The 15,764-nt window shown below is 33.0% G+C and overlaps 1 protein-coding gene across 3 annotated transcripts in view; it reads left to right on the top strand.

Moving 5' to 3' along the window:
* Positions 1–15,764, top strand: part of LOC126890634 (transcriptional repressor CTCF-like) — a 97,903-nt gene that overhangs the window by 59,669 nt on the left and 22,470 nt on the right. For 2 of the 3 annotated variants that reach the window (XM_050659720.1, XM_050659721.1), the window contains exons 7-8: positions 4,801–4,839; positions 15,457–15,611. In XM_050659720.1, coding sequence (XP_050515677.1) covers positions 4,801–4,839; positions 15,457–15,611 — 194 coding nt within the window. The remainder of the gene's footprint in view (positions 1–4,800; positions 4,840–15,456; positions 15,612–15,764) is intronic. The other variant, XM_050659722.1, reaches the window with a different exon arrangement.

Genomic DNA, 15,764 nt, shown 5'->3' with positions numbered 1-15,764 from the left:
AACAATACCAAAAATAAAAAAAAAATGAATATGAATCGTCCGGGATTTGAACCCGCGATCTCTCGATCTCTGGTCCGATGCTATACCAACCGAGCTATCAAGCCCCGTGCTATTGACGTGTCGGATATAATTACACATCACGGTGACAAATAGATCAAAATGAAGTCATTGATTATAAACTTACCCATAGATAGCTCACCTCCTGGTAACCGAAAGACGTATCGGCAACTAGATGGCGCTACTCGAAAACCGTATCGAGATTTCTCAGTCGCTGTCTGACTTGCGAGTAGTTAACAGTGGCGTCAGAGCCGAACTTACCCTATAGGTGTATTACCTTCTATTAGCTGCGTATTGTGCTGTGATAAGTTAAAGCGGAATTTAAGACAACAACCACAAATTTAGAAACGTGTGCTGTTACATGTGCATGTTACTGGTTATATTTACTATAAGATTATAAAGAATTTGAATTGGATTAAATGCCATGAAGATTTGCAAGACACTAAAACTCTATTAAAGAAATACGAATTAATGTTACTTCTTAGAGAATATGGTGCACATGAATAAAGATTCTTCAGAGATAATCAGATTTATTTGTTACTATTACTAAAATAATGTTAGAAAAAGTTTCACGAGGCCTTTAATTCATTTAAAGTAGGTAATGCAGTTTTTGACAATATTGAAACCTATTTGGCTAAGCATATTTTATTAACTAAAAATTGGCTTGAAAACTGTAAAGACCATAAAAGAAAAAATATAAAAATCTTGGTGAAAATCAAACTTTTAAAAATTTGTCAGTGGTGTAACATTCATGAAAGCAGACAAAAAACAGAAAATTACGTATTTTCGATAAAAGTAAAGTTAAACAAACATGAATATAATACAATAACTAGTCAATTTAACAAGATCTGGATTTATGCAATTTTTGAGTTTTGTTACTTTTCTTCCGGGTGAGCGATTATTGAAAACTTTTTATAAAGTTTAGGGAAAAAATGCATTCTTGATAAAAACCTGCATATTTTAAAACTCAAAATGAAAGAATTAGATGTCCTCGGCTATTTATATTTTGGAAATTCCCTGTCATTTTATCAATATTATTCATTTAAACGTTGACAACTTGTAGTGTTTTGTCAAAGAAAAATATAATCAATTGTATTTGGTACAGATCACTATCTGCTTTTAATAACCTCTTTGAAGTAATTCCATCAGAAAGGTCCTCAGAAATTGTTAAATGAAATAATAATAATATCGTAGGGCATTTTTGCTGGAGAGATCCTTTCGGATTGTTCCGGCGCCATTTACATCTTTAACCTGTTTCAAGTAACTATTGTCGATGTACACTAGCCCGGGGGGACCGACGGCTTAACGTGCAATTGATTGTCATTTGCAGGGCTTGAACCCGCGTGGTCTGGCGTATGATGCCAGTGATCATGCCGTTCACCGGCCGTATAGGTCTGGATCCCACGTATGAAAAAAAGTTGAATAATAGCAAGCTGAAAATTTGTTAATAGCTTAAGGGTGTCTAGTCGGACACACTTTGATATATGGGAACACTGGAACAAGGGAAGTTTTAATTGTGGAACAGGTTAAAAATTTGGAACGGTCAGACCACGAAAACGGCACATGTATTTTGTCCGACAGAACAGACTTAAACTCTCCGAACAGAGATTAAACTCTCATGCAAAAATCAGACTGCTATTTATCACCAAATGGGCGTTTTAATGAGTGGAACATGTAGAATTTGTCAAATGACAGGAATTATGACAGGTGATAAATAGCAGTCTGATTTTTGCATGAGAGTTTAATCTCTATTCGGAGAGTTTAAGTCTGTTCTGTCGGACAAAATAAATGTGCCGTTTTCGTTGTCTGACCGTTCCAAATTTTTAACCCCACAATTAAAACTGCCCATGTTCCAGTGTTCCCATATATCAAAGTTTATCCGACTAGACACCCTTAAGCTATTAACAAATTTTCAGCTTGCTATTAATCAACTTTTTTTTCATACGCGGTATCCAGACCTAGTAGCTCTGTTCTGTTAAATGTAAAAAGTATGCGATCGAACAGTAGATCCTATCGATTTTATTTCACCTCTATACTATTTCTTATTTTGTACAGAATATAATTGACTTCTATTTTACCATTTCTAGACAAATTGTCAATTTTTTGTAATACAATGTTAGGTACTCTCAGAAAAAAATATATAGCTAATTTTTATTTCCGGTAAATTAAAAATGCAATTATTTGAGTACATATCTCTAATATACCTAGTACATATTCTAGTATTATTGTTTAGTTTTATAACATAACTGAACTTTTTTCTGAACGATGACGTTACTTTTATGTGACATTTCGAGCCATCACAAAATATGAAGGAGTAACTATTCCATTTACTCACGGGTTTTGCCCCTAATTTATATACGTTCAAAATAAGTCCGGTATTAAAATGAGTAATTCTAAGCAACTTTTGTTCTATAGAGTTTTTTCACTAAGTCAAGATTTTTCGAGTAATTTGCAAGTGAACATATTCACTTTTCAACAAAAAAAAAACACCTTTTTACACGGTTTTCGCAAATAACTCAAAATGTAGGTAAGTATTTGATCAAAAAAATAAATATTCTTAAAAAAAATATACCTATCTTATAAAAAAAAGTGCAGAATGGTATGGTATGAAGTTAGTAGACCCAGTAGAAACAGAGTTTTAGTTTAGGGAGAGTGGGTTCTAATTCGTTAAATTCCAAATCGAATATTTAAACGTGGAATAATTAAAAAATTAAGCACTTTTGGAGAAAACTCAGTAACTTTTTTAAAATGTTTAAAAAAAGCTTTATTTTTGTTTCTTTTTTAAGTTACTATCATCAAAAGTAAGTAAGTTACGCTCAGAATAAAATGGTTCCTTTTTTTTGTAAAAAAGATCGTAAAAATCACCCCCTAATTAACGTCTAAAATTAAATTAATCGTCAACGCTTGATAAATTACTTTACGTATGTAGTGTTTATAAATATGATCTGTAAGTTTTGGAAAATTTTTAACAGCCATGTTTTTTAACCTATTTAAAAAAAAAAAAACAAAAAATATAAAATATTCAGAAAAGCAAAACCCTTTTTATAGTCTAAAAAATGCTTTTTCAGAATTTCAAAAAATTGTTTTTTTACTTGAAAACCAATTTTTTCAAAAATAGGCGCTTTGAATAGATGGAACTTACAGACAATATAAAAAATAAACAAGTTAAGTAAATTGTAAGGCCGTTTCGATTCATTTAATTTCGGATGCTAATTAGGGGGTGATTTTCACGACTTTTGTACCAAAAATAAAAATAGGGGCCAAATTTATTTTGACCATACCTTGCTTACTTCGATGCTAGAAACTTAAACAAAAATAAAGATAAACATTTTTTTAACAGTAAAAAAGTTGTAGTTTTTCCCAAAAAGTTCTTCATTTTTTGGTTATTTCACGTTGAAATATTCGATTTGGAATTTGACGAATAAGGACCCACTTTTCATTACCTACTACTCTGTTTCTGCTGGATCTACAGACTTCATACGTATACCACTTTTTTACCTTTTTAAAAACTATAGGTATTTCTGCTACATATACCTTTTTTTTCGATTAAATACTTACTTATTGAGTAATTTGCGAAAATCATATTTACCCGAAAATAACTCGAAAAGTATTGACTTATTTAAAAAACTCTATGGACCTAAAGTTGTTAGTATAAATCAGTTTATCCAATTCTGCACTTATCTTGAACGTATATTTTTTCACTCCCGAGAAGGAGTGATACTTAACCCCAGTGAAAAAGCACACAGTGGCACAATATCACTTTTTCTTTGATATTTTAGCTATGTGTATACCAAATTTCATGCCAATAAAATGGATTCTTTAAAATTCGGAGGTTTTGCAATATTTTACCTTGAGTGAATGGGTTAGATCTGGAAAGAAATTCTGTATATCAACTTCAAATATTATTTCGCATTAGTTCTGATAACTAATTTCTTTTACAAATTGCAAAAAATAATTTACGTGTGAATTATCACTGCTAATTTTATTATGTATTTTCTATTTTGTTGTTTTTTTGTAGTGTATTAATAATTAAATAATTTTTATGAAACCTCTTCACTATTTTTATTTATCAATTTTTAGCGTTTTATCTGAAGTAAAATCGGAATTCCAAAATAGAGATTACAAGCGCGTTAAAATTATTTGTGAAAATGCTGAATACTACCCTTATATCTTTGTCTATTACGCCAGCCAAGCCGCTCAAATTTATTTTTCGATCTTGGCAAATATTTCAATAAATGTCGCCACCGTCCAGTCAGGTAGTACTTAGACTTGAGGGGCAAAGAGGTGTAGTGGGCGGAATTTAACACTGAATTCGGTTTTACCTTCAGGTGAGGTATCTATGTGTTTATTAATCAATGATGAAGTATAAAAATAGATATTTTATTATCTTACGCCCGAGGAAGACAAATCCAAAGACACAAAAATTATAATAAATAATACATTTACTAAGAACACTAATATATTCTTTTAATGACTTATTTGCGCTGATACATACATAATTTGAAAGATTAGCAACGAACTACATACTGTCTGTCTGCGCATGCGCCAGGGAATTATAAAATTTCACCCTCGATCGTAAAGATGCATAAAATCAAAAACTCATCCTTTTCTAATTCCATTTCAAAATTGTATACCTCTAAAAAACGCTCTTTATAAACACAATATTTAATTTTATTGAGTTGTTATTGATGTTTTGGAAGTTTAAAAGTCTAAACACTGAAAACATTGTTTCTTATTTTTCAGAAAGAAATTTCAATGAAGTGGCAAATTTATCTATGTCAGGTAGCTGTCCACGATAAATTCGCGAAGCAATACCAGTTCTTATTCTTTGCTAGTACATTCATTAATAATATCTGCAAATTATTACTTTAAATAAAACAGAACTGTTACTAATAGAAAAATTAGTTGACAGAACAACAATTTTCGAAGCACTTGATTAAATCATCATCATCAGTGGTGCTACAGCCTTAGTTGAGCCTCATCCTTCTCCAGTATATTTCGCCAGTCGTTTCTGTTCATTGCCAACCTTTCGGCTGATCACGAAATCCTTCCAAACCCCAATTTTGAGTCCAGGTAGCTCTCGAATTCCTTCCAGCGGATTAAAGTATTAACCCTGGAGAAATCTTACGACTAGGTCGAAGCGCGTGAAGCGACATTCTGAGTGAAATAAAAAAATGTAACAGAAAAAGATAAAAACTGAAGACGCGATTCAACCCTACGTGAACTACAGTAAACGCAATTTGAAATAGAGAAATTCCTCTCAAAATTTTGTGTTTACGATCCTTGAACAAATAAATATGGTTATTTATGGTGAGCGTTGAGTGACATGGGTTGGTGGTACAGGTATACATTTCAAAAACCCTTTCAGCTGGGCAAACCAGGGAATACATCAGTGTCGTCGTAATTTTGTGGTCTAATTACGTTGGGTTTTAATTTTTATCATTGTGTGAATTAACCAACTACTAATATTTTTAACGGCCCCACTGGCGCGGTGTAATAAATATTCTTGAAGGTAGGATATCCAACCATGTGTCTGACCCATCTTATCACAAAGTAAATATTACTAATTTTACAGCCCTGTGGAGTTGTACTGTGCTCTCTGTCGTTCTCACTATTATATATATTATTATCTCTCTTTGCCGACGTCTAAATTTTTAAATACCTGAAGCTCGTATCAACACGCGCTTCGACCTAGTCGTCAGATTTCTCCATTACCTTGTGTATTTATAAAATCAATTACCTGTGGTCAATAAAAGTGAAAGTTGTTTGTTTACCAAATTTTGTTGTTTTGTTTTTTTAAATTAATTTTACTTTGAGATTTCGTCTTGTGTGTTTGGTTAATTTGATCTCGTTTGGTTACGTGTTGTGAGTATTTTTACTTGAAATCTTCACAAACATGGAAATTATAATTGGAGAGAAAGGTAACAATGTTTTATTTCTTGGACGGAAAAATTTATTTTCACAAAAATCTTAACGGTGGGCATGTCAAAATCTTCTTAAAAAAATCTTGTAAGTCTTTTGTAAAAGTAAATGATAGAAATGAAATCGTGGATAGGCAACTTGCTCATGAGCATGATGAATCGAATAGAAAGTTCAAAATGGATAGAAACTTAGCAATGAGGTAAAAAGGAAGTTAAAATTTTTCATTTAGAGTTAAGGAAAGGTGATATCGATGCTTTAATCACTTCCGATGTTGTTTTAATTCGTAATAATATTAGTTATGCAAGAAGATAAAATTTTTCGAAATTTCCAAAAAGTCTCTCTGATATTCACGACGTGCTAGATAATATGGAAATTAAAACAAACGGGATGAATATTTTCTTATAGCCAACTATCTGTATTAATCTTTAGAATCTTTAAATATTGTCATGTTTTATATCTTCAATTTTTGTCTTCACTTACAACACTATTCACGGACGGAACATTTAATAGTTGCCCAAAACTTTTCTCACAAGTTTTTACGATTCATGAACTGTTAAATAATATTTATATTTCTTTGGTTTTCTTTTTGCTTCCAGGGAAATCTTCTAATAGACGGAGAGGCAGCGCCGAAAAATCTCTCTTAATTTACTAAACCTAGTTTTTTCACAGTTGATTACCGTGATTGTGTAGAGAAACATACTGCGGTCGGTCAAGCGAAACGTAGAATAGGTGGTACTGACAGCTTGTCAAAGTTGCTTACCTACGGAGGTAATTAAATCCATTTACTAAAGCTGAAAATCAGTACACACATTCTAAATTGAATATAAATAAAAGTTATTATAGTCGGTCAGATGTATGACGGGACAGAGCCGGTCGGTCGGCCCCAATGAATGTACAGGGTTATTCACTATATTTTGACCCCCTTGTAAACTGCTTTATTTACAGAATTAGAAAAAATGTAAAATACAAAATTTATTCGATTTTTTAATTATAATTTTTCGACATATATATTGTATTAGTGACGTCATCCATCTGGGCATTATGACGTAATCGACTATTTTTTTAAATTAGAATAGGGGTCGTGTGCTAGTTCATTTGAAAGGTTATTCAATTCTCTATGCAGTAATATAAACATTAAGATCATTATTTATAAAGGGTGTCCAAACAATTTTTTTGAATTATTAATTAAACAATTAATTTAATTTAAAAAAATTTTTTTGGACACCCTGTATAAACAATCATGTCAATAATAAAATAAAAATTTTATCATGTTAATGTTTATATTACTGAATAGGGAATTGAATAACCTTTCCAATGAGCTAGCACACGACCCCTATTCTCATTTAAAAAAATAGTCGATTACGTCATCACGCCCAGATGGATGACGTTAATAGTACGATATGCAGTATGTCCCTGTAAGTTGTATCCATATGGAAAACTTTTTTATTATTAATTTTACGAAAAAAAGTTATTCTTCATAAAAAGCTCTGCATGGTCCAAAACCTAAGATTTAATCATCAAATATCAAATTTTTGAATATTATATGAGGTATGTCAAAAAGTTTGAATTTAACTCGAGAGTAAAGTAGCTTTATTTTTCACAATATTGAGAATTGCCATTATGAAAAGTTGTTTGGAATTAAAAACTGTATTCTAGTATGCAATTATATCCTTCTAATTGAAAAAAAAAATTGATAAATTTAGGATAACTAACATTACTTTCAGTTATTTCAATTCAGATAACTCTTTTATTATTAATTTTACGAAAAAAATTGATTCTTAATAAAAAGTTCTGCATGGTCTAAAACCTAAAATACAACCATCTTATGTCAAATTTTATCAATTTTATACGAGGTATGTCAAAAAATATGAATTTCGCTCAAGAGTAACATACGTTTATTTTTCACAATATCGAACAATTGTTATTATGAAAAGTTATTTAGAATGAAAAACTATGTTTCAGTATGTAATTACATCCTTTTAATTGAAATATTCTGAACTATAAAGGTACTTTACTTTTGATCTAATTTTATGTTTTTTGACATAAGATGGTTGTATTTTAGGTTTTAGAACATCCAGAACTTTTTATTAAGAATCACCTTTTTTTCATAAAATTAATAATAAGAGTTATCAGAATTGAAATAACTGAAAATAATGTTAGTAATCCATAATTAAAAAAAGAAAAATTAATTAGAAGGATGTAATTACATATAAGAATATAGTTTTTAATTCCAAACAACTTTTCATAATAGCAATTTTCAATATTGTGAAAAATAAAGCTACTTTACTCTTGAGTGAAATTTAAACTTTTTGACATACCTCGTATAACATTCATAAAATTTGATATCTGATAGTTGAATCTTGGGTTTTGGACCGTGCAGAACTTTGTATAAAGAATAACTTTTTTTCGTAAAATTAATAATAAAAAATTTTTCCATATGGATACAGCTTACAGGGACATACTGTATATGTCAATAAATCATAATTTAAAAATTGAATAAGTTTTTTATTTTACATTTTTTTCTAATTCTGTAAATAAAGCAGTTTAGAGGGGGGTCAAAATATAGTGAATAACCCTGTACTTTCATTGGGGCCGACCGACCGGCTCTGTTCCGTCATACAGCTGACCGACTATAATAACTTTTATTTATATTCAATTTAGAATGTGTGTACTGATTTTCAGTTTTAGTAAATGGATTTAATTACCTCCGCAGGTAAGCAACTTTGACAAGCTGTCAGTACCACCTGTTCTACGTTTCGCTTGACCGACCGCAGTATGTTTCTCTACACAATCACAGTAACCAACTGTTAAATAACTAGGTTTAGTAAATTCAGAGAAATTTTTCAGCGCTGCCTCTTGGACTATAATGTTTATTCTAAAGGGTCGTTTTCACGCTACGTCTTATTGTACGTTTTGTGTGTCATGCAAAACGTAAGACAAAACGTACGTTTTGTCAAGTGTATAGATACATATTAACGTTTTTCCAACAATGTGTTCAATCTTCGCTACAAAACAATCGCGTGACTACAAATCGCAAGTGGGGTCCGGCGCTTATGCTTTTCCCATCATATCTTCGATCTGACTTTGGATTTCATTTCGATTCATTTCATTTCTTGTTATACACTGGACAAAACGTACGTTTTGTCGTACGTTTTGCATGACACACAAAACGTACAATAAGACGTAGCGTGAAAACGACGCTTAACGCTTTCAGGCTTTTACAGTCAGAATGCAATAAACTTAATTTCTTATTTTCATCCAAAATTATGTTTGTTGGTTTCGAAATTGCAATACATTTAGCAATTAAAAGAGTATTTCCGGAAGTTGTCATTAAAGGATGTCGTTTCCATTTAGGTCAATTTTGGTCGAGAAAAATTCAAGAAATAGGTTCGACTTTGGAACATAAAAATAGCGATTCTGAGGTTAGAAACTTTTTAAAAAAATTCTTTCCTTGAACTCTTCTTATTCTCTGCCCTTTCTTTACCTGCTCCTATCTTGACTACCTACCTGACCCCTGACCGTGACCCTGCCGCGGGAGTGATTAGGGATTAAATTGGGTAGGCGGGAAGGAATTCGAGTGTTTTTTTGACGGCGGGAAGGAATTCGAGTACATCGAACCTTTCTCCAGTTCTCTTCGACATCGTCCATCCATCTCAGTATTGGTGTACCTCCACTCCTATTTCCCACTGATAACGCTAATAGGGTTCGTTTGGGTGGGTAATTTTCATTTGCTCTTGACACGTTTTATTATTTATTTCTACTTCTTGTATAATTCAAAGTCATAACGCCTTCTGCAAATACGATCCTCACAGAATGTCCGTATTACTCTTCTTATTATCTTCTTTTCGAAGACGATCTGCATCTGTTTTGGAGAATGTCACATGTTTCTGACCCATATGTCAGCGCTGGTAGGATGAGTGTTCTATTAATATTATTAGTTTGGTTTTATCGCTTAAATTTCTGTATTTTAGAGGCTTGTTTAGTTTAAAATAAAATTTGTTCACTAGAGTATCCTTCGTTTCTAGCTCTATCTCTATTATTTGGAATCGATGCCAACATTTGGATTTTTTCCTCAATTTTTTTTAAGGCCCATATTTTTTAAGGCCGCTAAGTGCCGGCGCAAATTGAACCTAAGCGAACACAACCTGGCACTGGCGGGACGGGTGACCTGTCTGTGTAGTTATTTTTCTAGCGCATCGCATATTGTTCACAACAAAACCCAACCGTTGGCTGTCACTGCAACGAATAGAGGGACGGGCAAAATCAGTGCGGACGTGTAACGGTTACTTTTGATACTGGGTCTCAGTGGTAGATACTGATTATAAAATACTGATGTATCTGTATCTGATGTGTTTCATAGATTATAACAAGGCCTTTGATAAAGTGCGGCATGATCATTTAATCAGACTCCTGGCAGAAAAGAATTTAGATAAACGAGATATTCGACTAATAGCAAATATGTACTATAATCAGAAAGCAGTAGTGAGAGTAGAGAATAATACCACTGAAGAAATTGAAATAAAGCGAGGTGTGTGACAAGGGTGTATACTGTCACCAACCCTGTTTAATCTCTATTTCGAAGACGTAATGAATAGAACACTCTCTGAGCAATCCATAGGTATTAAAATAAATGGTGTTAGATTAAACAATCTGAGATTTGCCGACGACACCGTTCTGATCGCAGAAACACTTAAAGAGCTACAGACATTGGTGAATAAGATAGCAGACTGCAGCGAAGAATATGGACTATCTTTGAACATAAAGATCCAGAACATCCAGTTGATTTGTTACCCTTTCATTAAACTCTCTTGCAAAAATCAGACTGCTATTACTAACCAACATAATTCCTGTCATTTGGCATGTTCTTCGTGTTCCACTCATTAAAATGCCCAGTTGGTAAAAAACACCAGTCTAGTTTTTGCATGAGAGTTTAATGAAATGGTAACAAATCAATTGGAAGTTCTGTCCGATAAAATACATGGGAAGTTTTTGTAGTCTGACGTTCCAAATCTTTAACCTGTTCCACAATTAAAACTAGCCCTGTTCTAGTGTTCCCATACTTTAAAGTTTGTCCGACTAAACATCGTTACGCTATTAACATATTTTCAGCTTGCTATTAATCAACTTTTTTTGTTACGCGGGATCCGGGCCTATTCGTTTTAAGTAACCTTTTTTTTTTCTAATAATGTATTCTTGTAAAGGCATATCTGTTATCGCCGTTTATTTTGTCTACGAGTAGGTACCTAATAAAGGAATTAGAATTTTAATGACAAAGCGGTGTTGGGTTTTGATTATATTGTACTAATATTTATTTATCACAGTAAATTGTACTTACCATTCGTATGAAGTTCATTTCCGATTTTCTCCCATACTTCGTCTTTAAGTTTCGTCCTCATGTAATCCTTATTACTGGTATCATATACACAGGGATAATTCCGAACGAGTTCTATTAGCTTCTCTACGTCCATCTCTAAACCAAAACCACATCAAAAGAATTGAGTCACGCGTCCCACGACACCAGAAAACTGTGTTTCGATGACAAACGTTCGCATGTGTAGACCTGGCACTGTATTCACTGATATAGGATGCGCAGAACTCTCTACGCACCTCTCCGGTGCCAGCTTGTGTTCGCTTAGGTTCAATTTGCGCCGGCACTAAGGCCCATATTTTTTAAGGCCGCTAAGAAGATGGAAATCATCTTTTTAAGTCCTCATGTGGTGCTTGCGATCAAATCCAAATCATCAGCGTAAGCCATAATCTTCGTTGACTTATTAAAAATTATTCCCCTATTATGTAACTCTGCATCTCTTATAGTCTTTTTTAAAGCTATATTAAAGAAAAGAGTCATGCCGCAGAAATTTGGGCCATAAACAAAAAAAAAACAAAGCAGCATTGTGACGACTGAAATGGGATACTGGAGAAGATGTTGTGGTCTGACCAGAAGAAACAATAATAAATGAAGAGATAAGGAGAAGAATGCAAGTGGAAAAAGATACTCTGCAATATATAGACGAGAGAAGACTAAAATGGTACGGCCACGTACGCGGAGCAGACAACACATGGATAAACAAGGTTGCAGAATGGGGCCCAAGAGGAAAAAGAAGGAAAGGACGACCGAGAAGATCTTGGAAAAATGAAGTCGACGAAGCTATGTTAAAGAAAGCATTGGAAGATAGAGACTGGGATGATCGAAAAAAAAATGGATGTCCTGGCTGACGGAAGAGAAACGGCACTAGCTATAGACAACCTTTTATACAGGGTGTAACAAAAATACAGGTCATAAATTAAATCATATATTCTGAGACCAAAAATAGTTCGAATGGACCTAACTTACCTTAGTACAAATATGCACATAAAAAAAGTTACAGCCCTTTGAAGTTACAAAATGAAAATCGATTTTTTCGAATATATCGAAAACTATTAGAGATTTTTTATTGAAAATGGACATGTGGCATTCTTATGGCAGCAACATCTTGAAGAAAAATTATAGTGAAATTTGTGCACCCCATAAACATTTTATGGGGGTTTTGTTCCCTTAAACCCTCCCAAACTTTTGTGTACGTTCCAATTAAATTATTATTGTGGTGCCATTAGTTAAATTCAATATTTTTAAAACTTTTTTGCCTCCTGGTATTTTTTAGATAAAGCAGTTTTTATCGAGTTGCGACTTCTTTTTTAATATGTTTTTGTAATATGCATCAAAATTGTATGGGGGTTTTGTTCCTTTAAACCCCCCAAATGTTTCTGTACGTTCCAATTAAACTATTACTGCAGTACCGTTAGTTAAACACAGTGTTTTTAAAACTTTTTTGCCTCTCTATATTTTTTCGATAAGGCACCTTTTATCGAGATGTGGCTTCTTTTTTAATATGATTCAAAATATACCTAAAAATGTACATCATAAATAAATTTTCATATTATTACCAAGTCTCCATAATCGTACTTAACCATAACCAAATATTTGGTGGATTTAACAAATATTCAAAATAACTCGATAAAAACTGACTTTTCGAAAAAGTACTAAGAGGCAAAAAAGTTTTTAAAACATTGTGTTTAACTAATCTTCTTCTACGGCACTACAGCCCAAATTGAGCCTTGGCCTCCTTTATTTTTTGCCTCCACCCTTGCCTGTCTGTGGCTGCTCTTCTCCATACACGGACTCCTAAAAGGGCTTGTGCGTCGCTGTTTACTGTGTCTTCTCAGCGCTTTCGTGGCTTCCCAACCGGTCTCTTTCCTTGCATTCTAGCATTCAGTGCTCGTTTTGGTAGCCTATCCTCTCCCATTCTTATCACATGTCCGGCCCATTGCAATCTTTGTAATCTAATGAAGTCTGACAGGGGCGTTTCCTTATAAAGTTGATAAAGCTCGTTGTTATATCGACTTCTGAAGATTCCGTTTTCCCTCACAGGTCCTAGTATTCTCCTAAGTACTTTCCTTTCGAATGTGTCGAGTTTGTTTTTGGATGTTTCTTTCAGCACCCTGACTTCACTGCCATAGCATGTTATTGGTCGAATTAAGGTTTTATAGATTCTCATCTTTGTATTTCGGTGGACACTTTTTGACCGAACTAATGTTTAACTAATGGTACTACAATAATAATTAAATTGGAACGTACACAAAAGTTTGGGGGGGTTTAAAGGAATAAAACCCTCATATATTTTTTTATGGGGTGCACAAATTTCACTGTAATTTTTTTCTAAGATTTTCCTGCCATAATAATGCTACACGTCTATTTTCAATAAAAAATCTCTAATAGTTTTCGATATATTGAAAAAAATCGATTATTATTTTGTAACTTCAAAGGGCTGTAACTTTTTATATGTGCACATTTGTACCGAGGTAAGTTAGGTCAAATCGAACTATTTTTGGTCCTAGAATATGTGATTTAATTTATGACCTGTATTTTTGTTACACCCTGTATATTACATATAATATTATAATATACAAGTCAGTGCGTCTTCTTGCCATAACCCTGTATACATATATGTTTTAAAGACTTGTAACGGATTGCCTTGTATTTGCTATCTGCGGACTATGTTTCCAGTGCACTATTCCTGTGGCATTTGTTCTTCTTCAGGACTTTGACTAATATGCTGTGAATTTGGTGCATAGTGCTGTTACCTCCATGTTTGATGAGCTCTACAGGGGTACAATCCACTCCTGGGATTTGTTATTTTTGAGGTGTTTGATTGAACCTCTCACTTCCAATATTGAAATTGGTTCTACGTAGGTGTTATTTTTTGGTCTTTGATGTTACGCAACCCATCTGCTCTGTACTGTAGTTGCAAGTTCACAGTGTCACGGGGTAAAATTACAATTGTCATTCTAGGCGCAGTATAATGCTAAAGAATAAGTAGGTCACTCCTTGGAAAATCCTTTGTTCTCTATGTTCCATTTTGGTGACAATGTCGCCAAATTTATCAAAAATTTGAGTCCTTCGCGTAAATGAACAACAGCTAACGGTCAAAATTCGAGAGTGAACTAAGCGATTATTTAGCATTAAACGGTGTTCCAGGTATTTCGACATTTTATGGCTCGTTTGTTGATCGTGGATCTCGTTTTCCTTATATATTGTTGTAATATATTTTTGCATATACAGTGATGAGTGCTGTAATAACTGGCAAAATAACGGAAAAGACAGAAAACAATACGTTGTGAAATAAAAAGAGATGAAACTAGAAGGGATGGAAAATTATCAATAGAAACCTATAGATTTACATTGTATTGACAGTTTCCAACCTTTAGACGTATTGGAGTCAAACTCTCACATAACTTAATAAGATTCTTCTGTCACAGTGGCAGTTGCCAAACTCCTCCGATACGTCTAAAGGTGGAAAACTATCAATATAATGTTGATAATATCCCACCTCTACTAGTTTCATATCTTTTTATTTCACAACGCATTATGTTTTCAATCTTTAGCGATATTCTGCCGGTTATTAGCGAACTCATCACTGTATTGTTGCATATTATAATATTGTTGTTTGTCAGCCTTACGTCTCCCTTTTATTTTTTTGTTGAGGTTTCTCATATACATAGCTTTTTACTTTCTGTGTGTAAAGATGTCTCCTATTCTCAATTATTTGAAATGTGTCATCTGTTATCCAGTGTTTTCTCTTTATAGAATTATTTGTCTTTGCACGATTCATTGGTGTTATTACAAAGTGTTTGACAGCTTCCCATATTTCTGTATAATATATGTATATAATTAGGATTCGTTTTGCTATACATATTCTAATCCCTATAATTGTGGTAACGTCAGTCAATTAAAATAAATCTAATAATTATGTTTAAAAAGAAGTGATAAATCGAATATCAATGGCAGTATCTAGAACTTTCTTTTGAGACAGTTTTGTTTTTTTTTGTTACTTGTGGATCTACCTGAAATAGTAATAATATAGTTTTGCCGTTATATCTGAAATGAAACTGGTTAACGTTCAGTCAAACCACAGTTTATAATACATTATTTTCTTTTAGTTGGAGACAAGCCCATCTTTCAGTGCGACTTGTGTCCTACGACTTGTGGACGCAAGACTGATTTAAGAATTCATGTACAAAAACTTCATACCTCAGATAAACCTCTTAAATGTAAGAGATGTGGGAAATCATTTCCGGATAGGTATAGTTACAAAGTAAGTATGTTGTAAAATAATAAATTTTTAATTTGTACAAGTTTATGTTATCTAACTGCCTTCTGGTGAGTAACTTCCTCTTCTGTGTTCGTAATCACATTAAGAGGCAACAGTATGCCGTTTTTTACTTGTTTGTAAATCTGACGATACCCT

This window comes from Diabrotica virgifera, chromosome 8 (genome assembly GCF_917563875.1).
Source record: "Diabrotica virgifera virgifera chromosome 8, PGI_DIABVI_V3a".
NCBI lineage: Eukaryota > Metazoa > Arthropoda > Insecta > Coleoptera > Chrysomelidae > Diabrotica > Diabrotica virgifera.
This window is presented reverse-complemented; position numbering and strand designations above follow the sequence as displayed.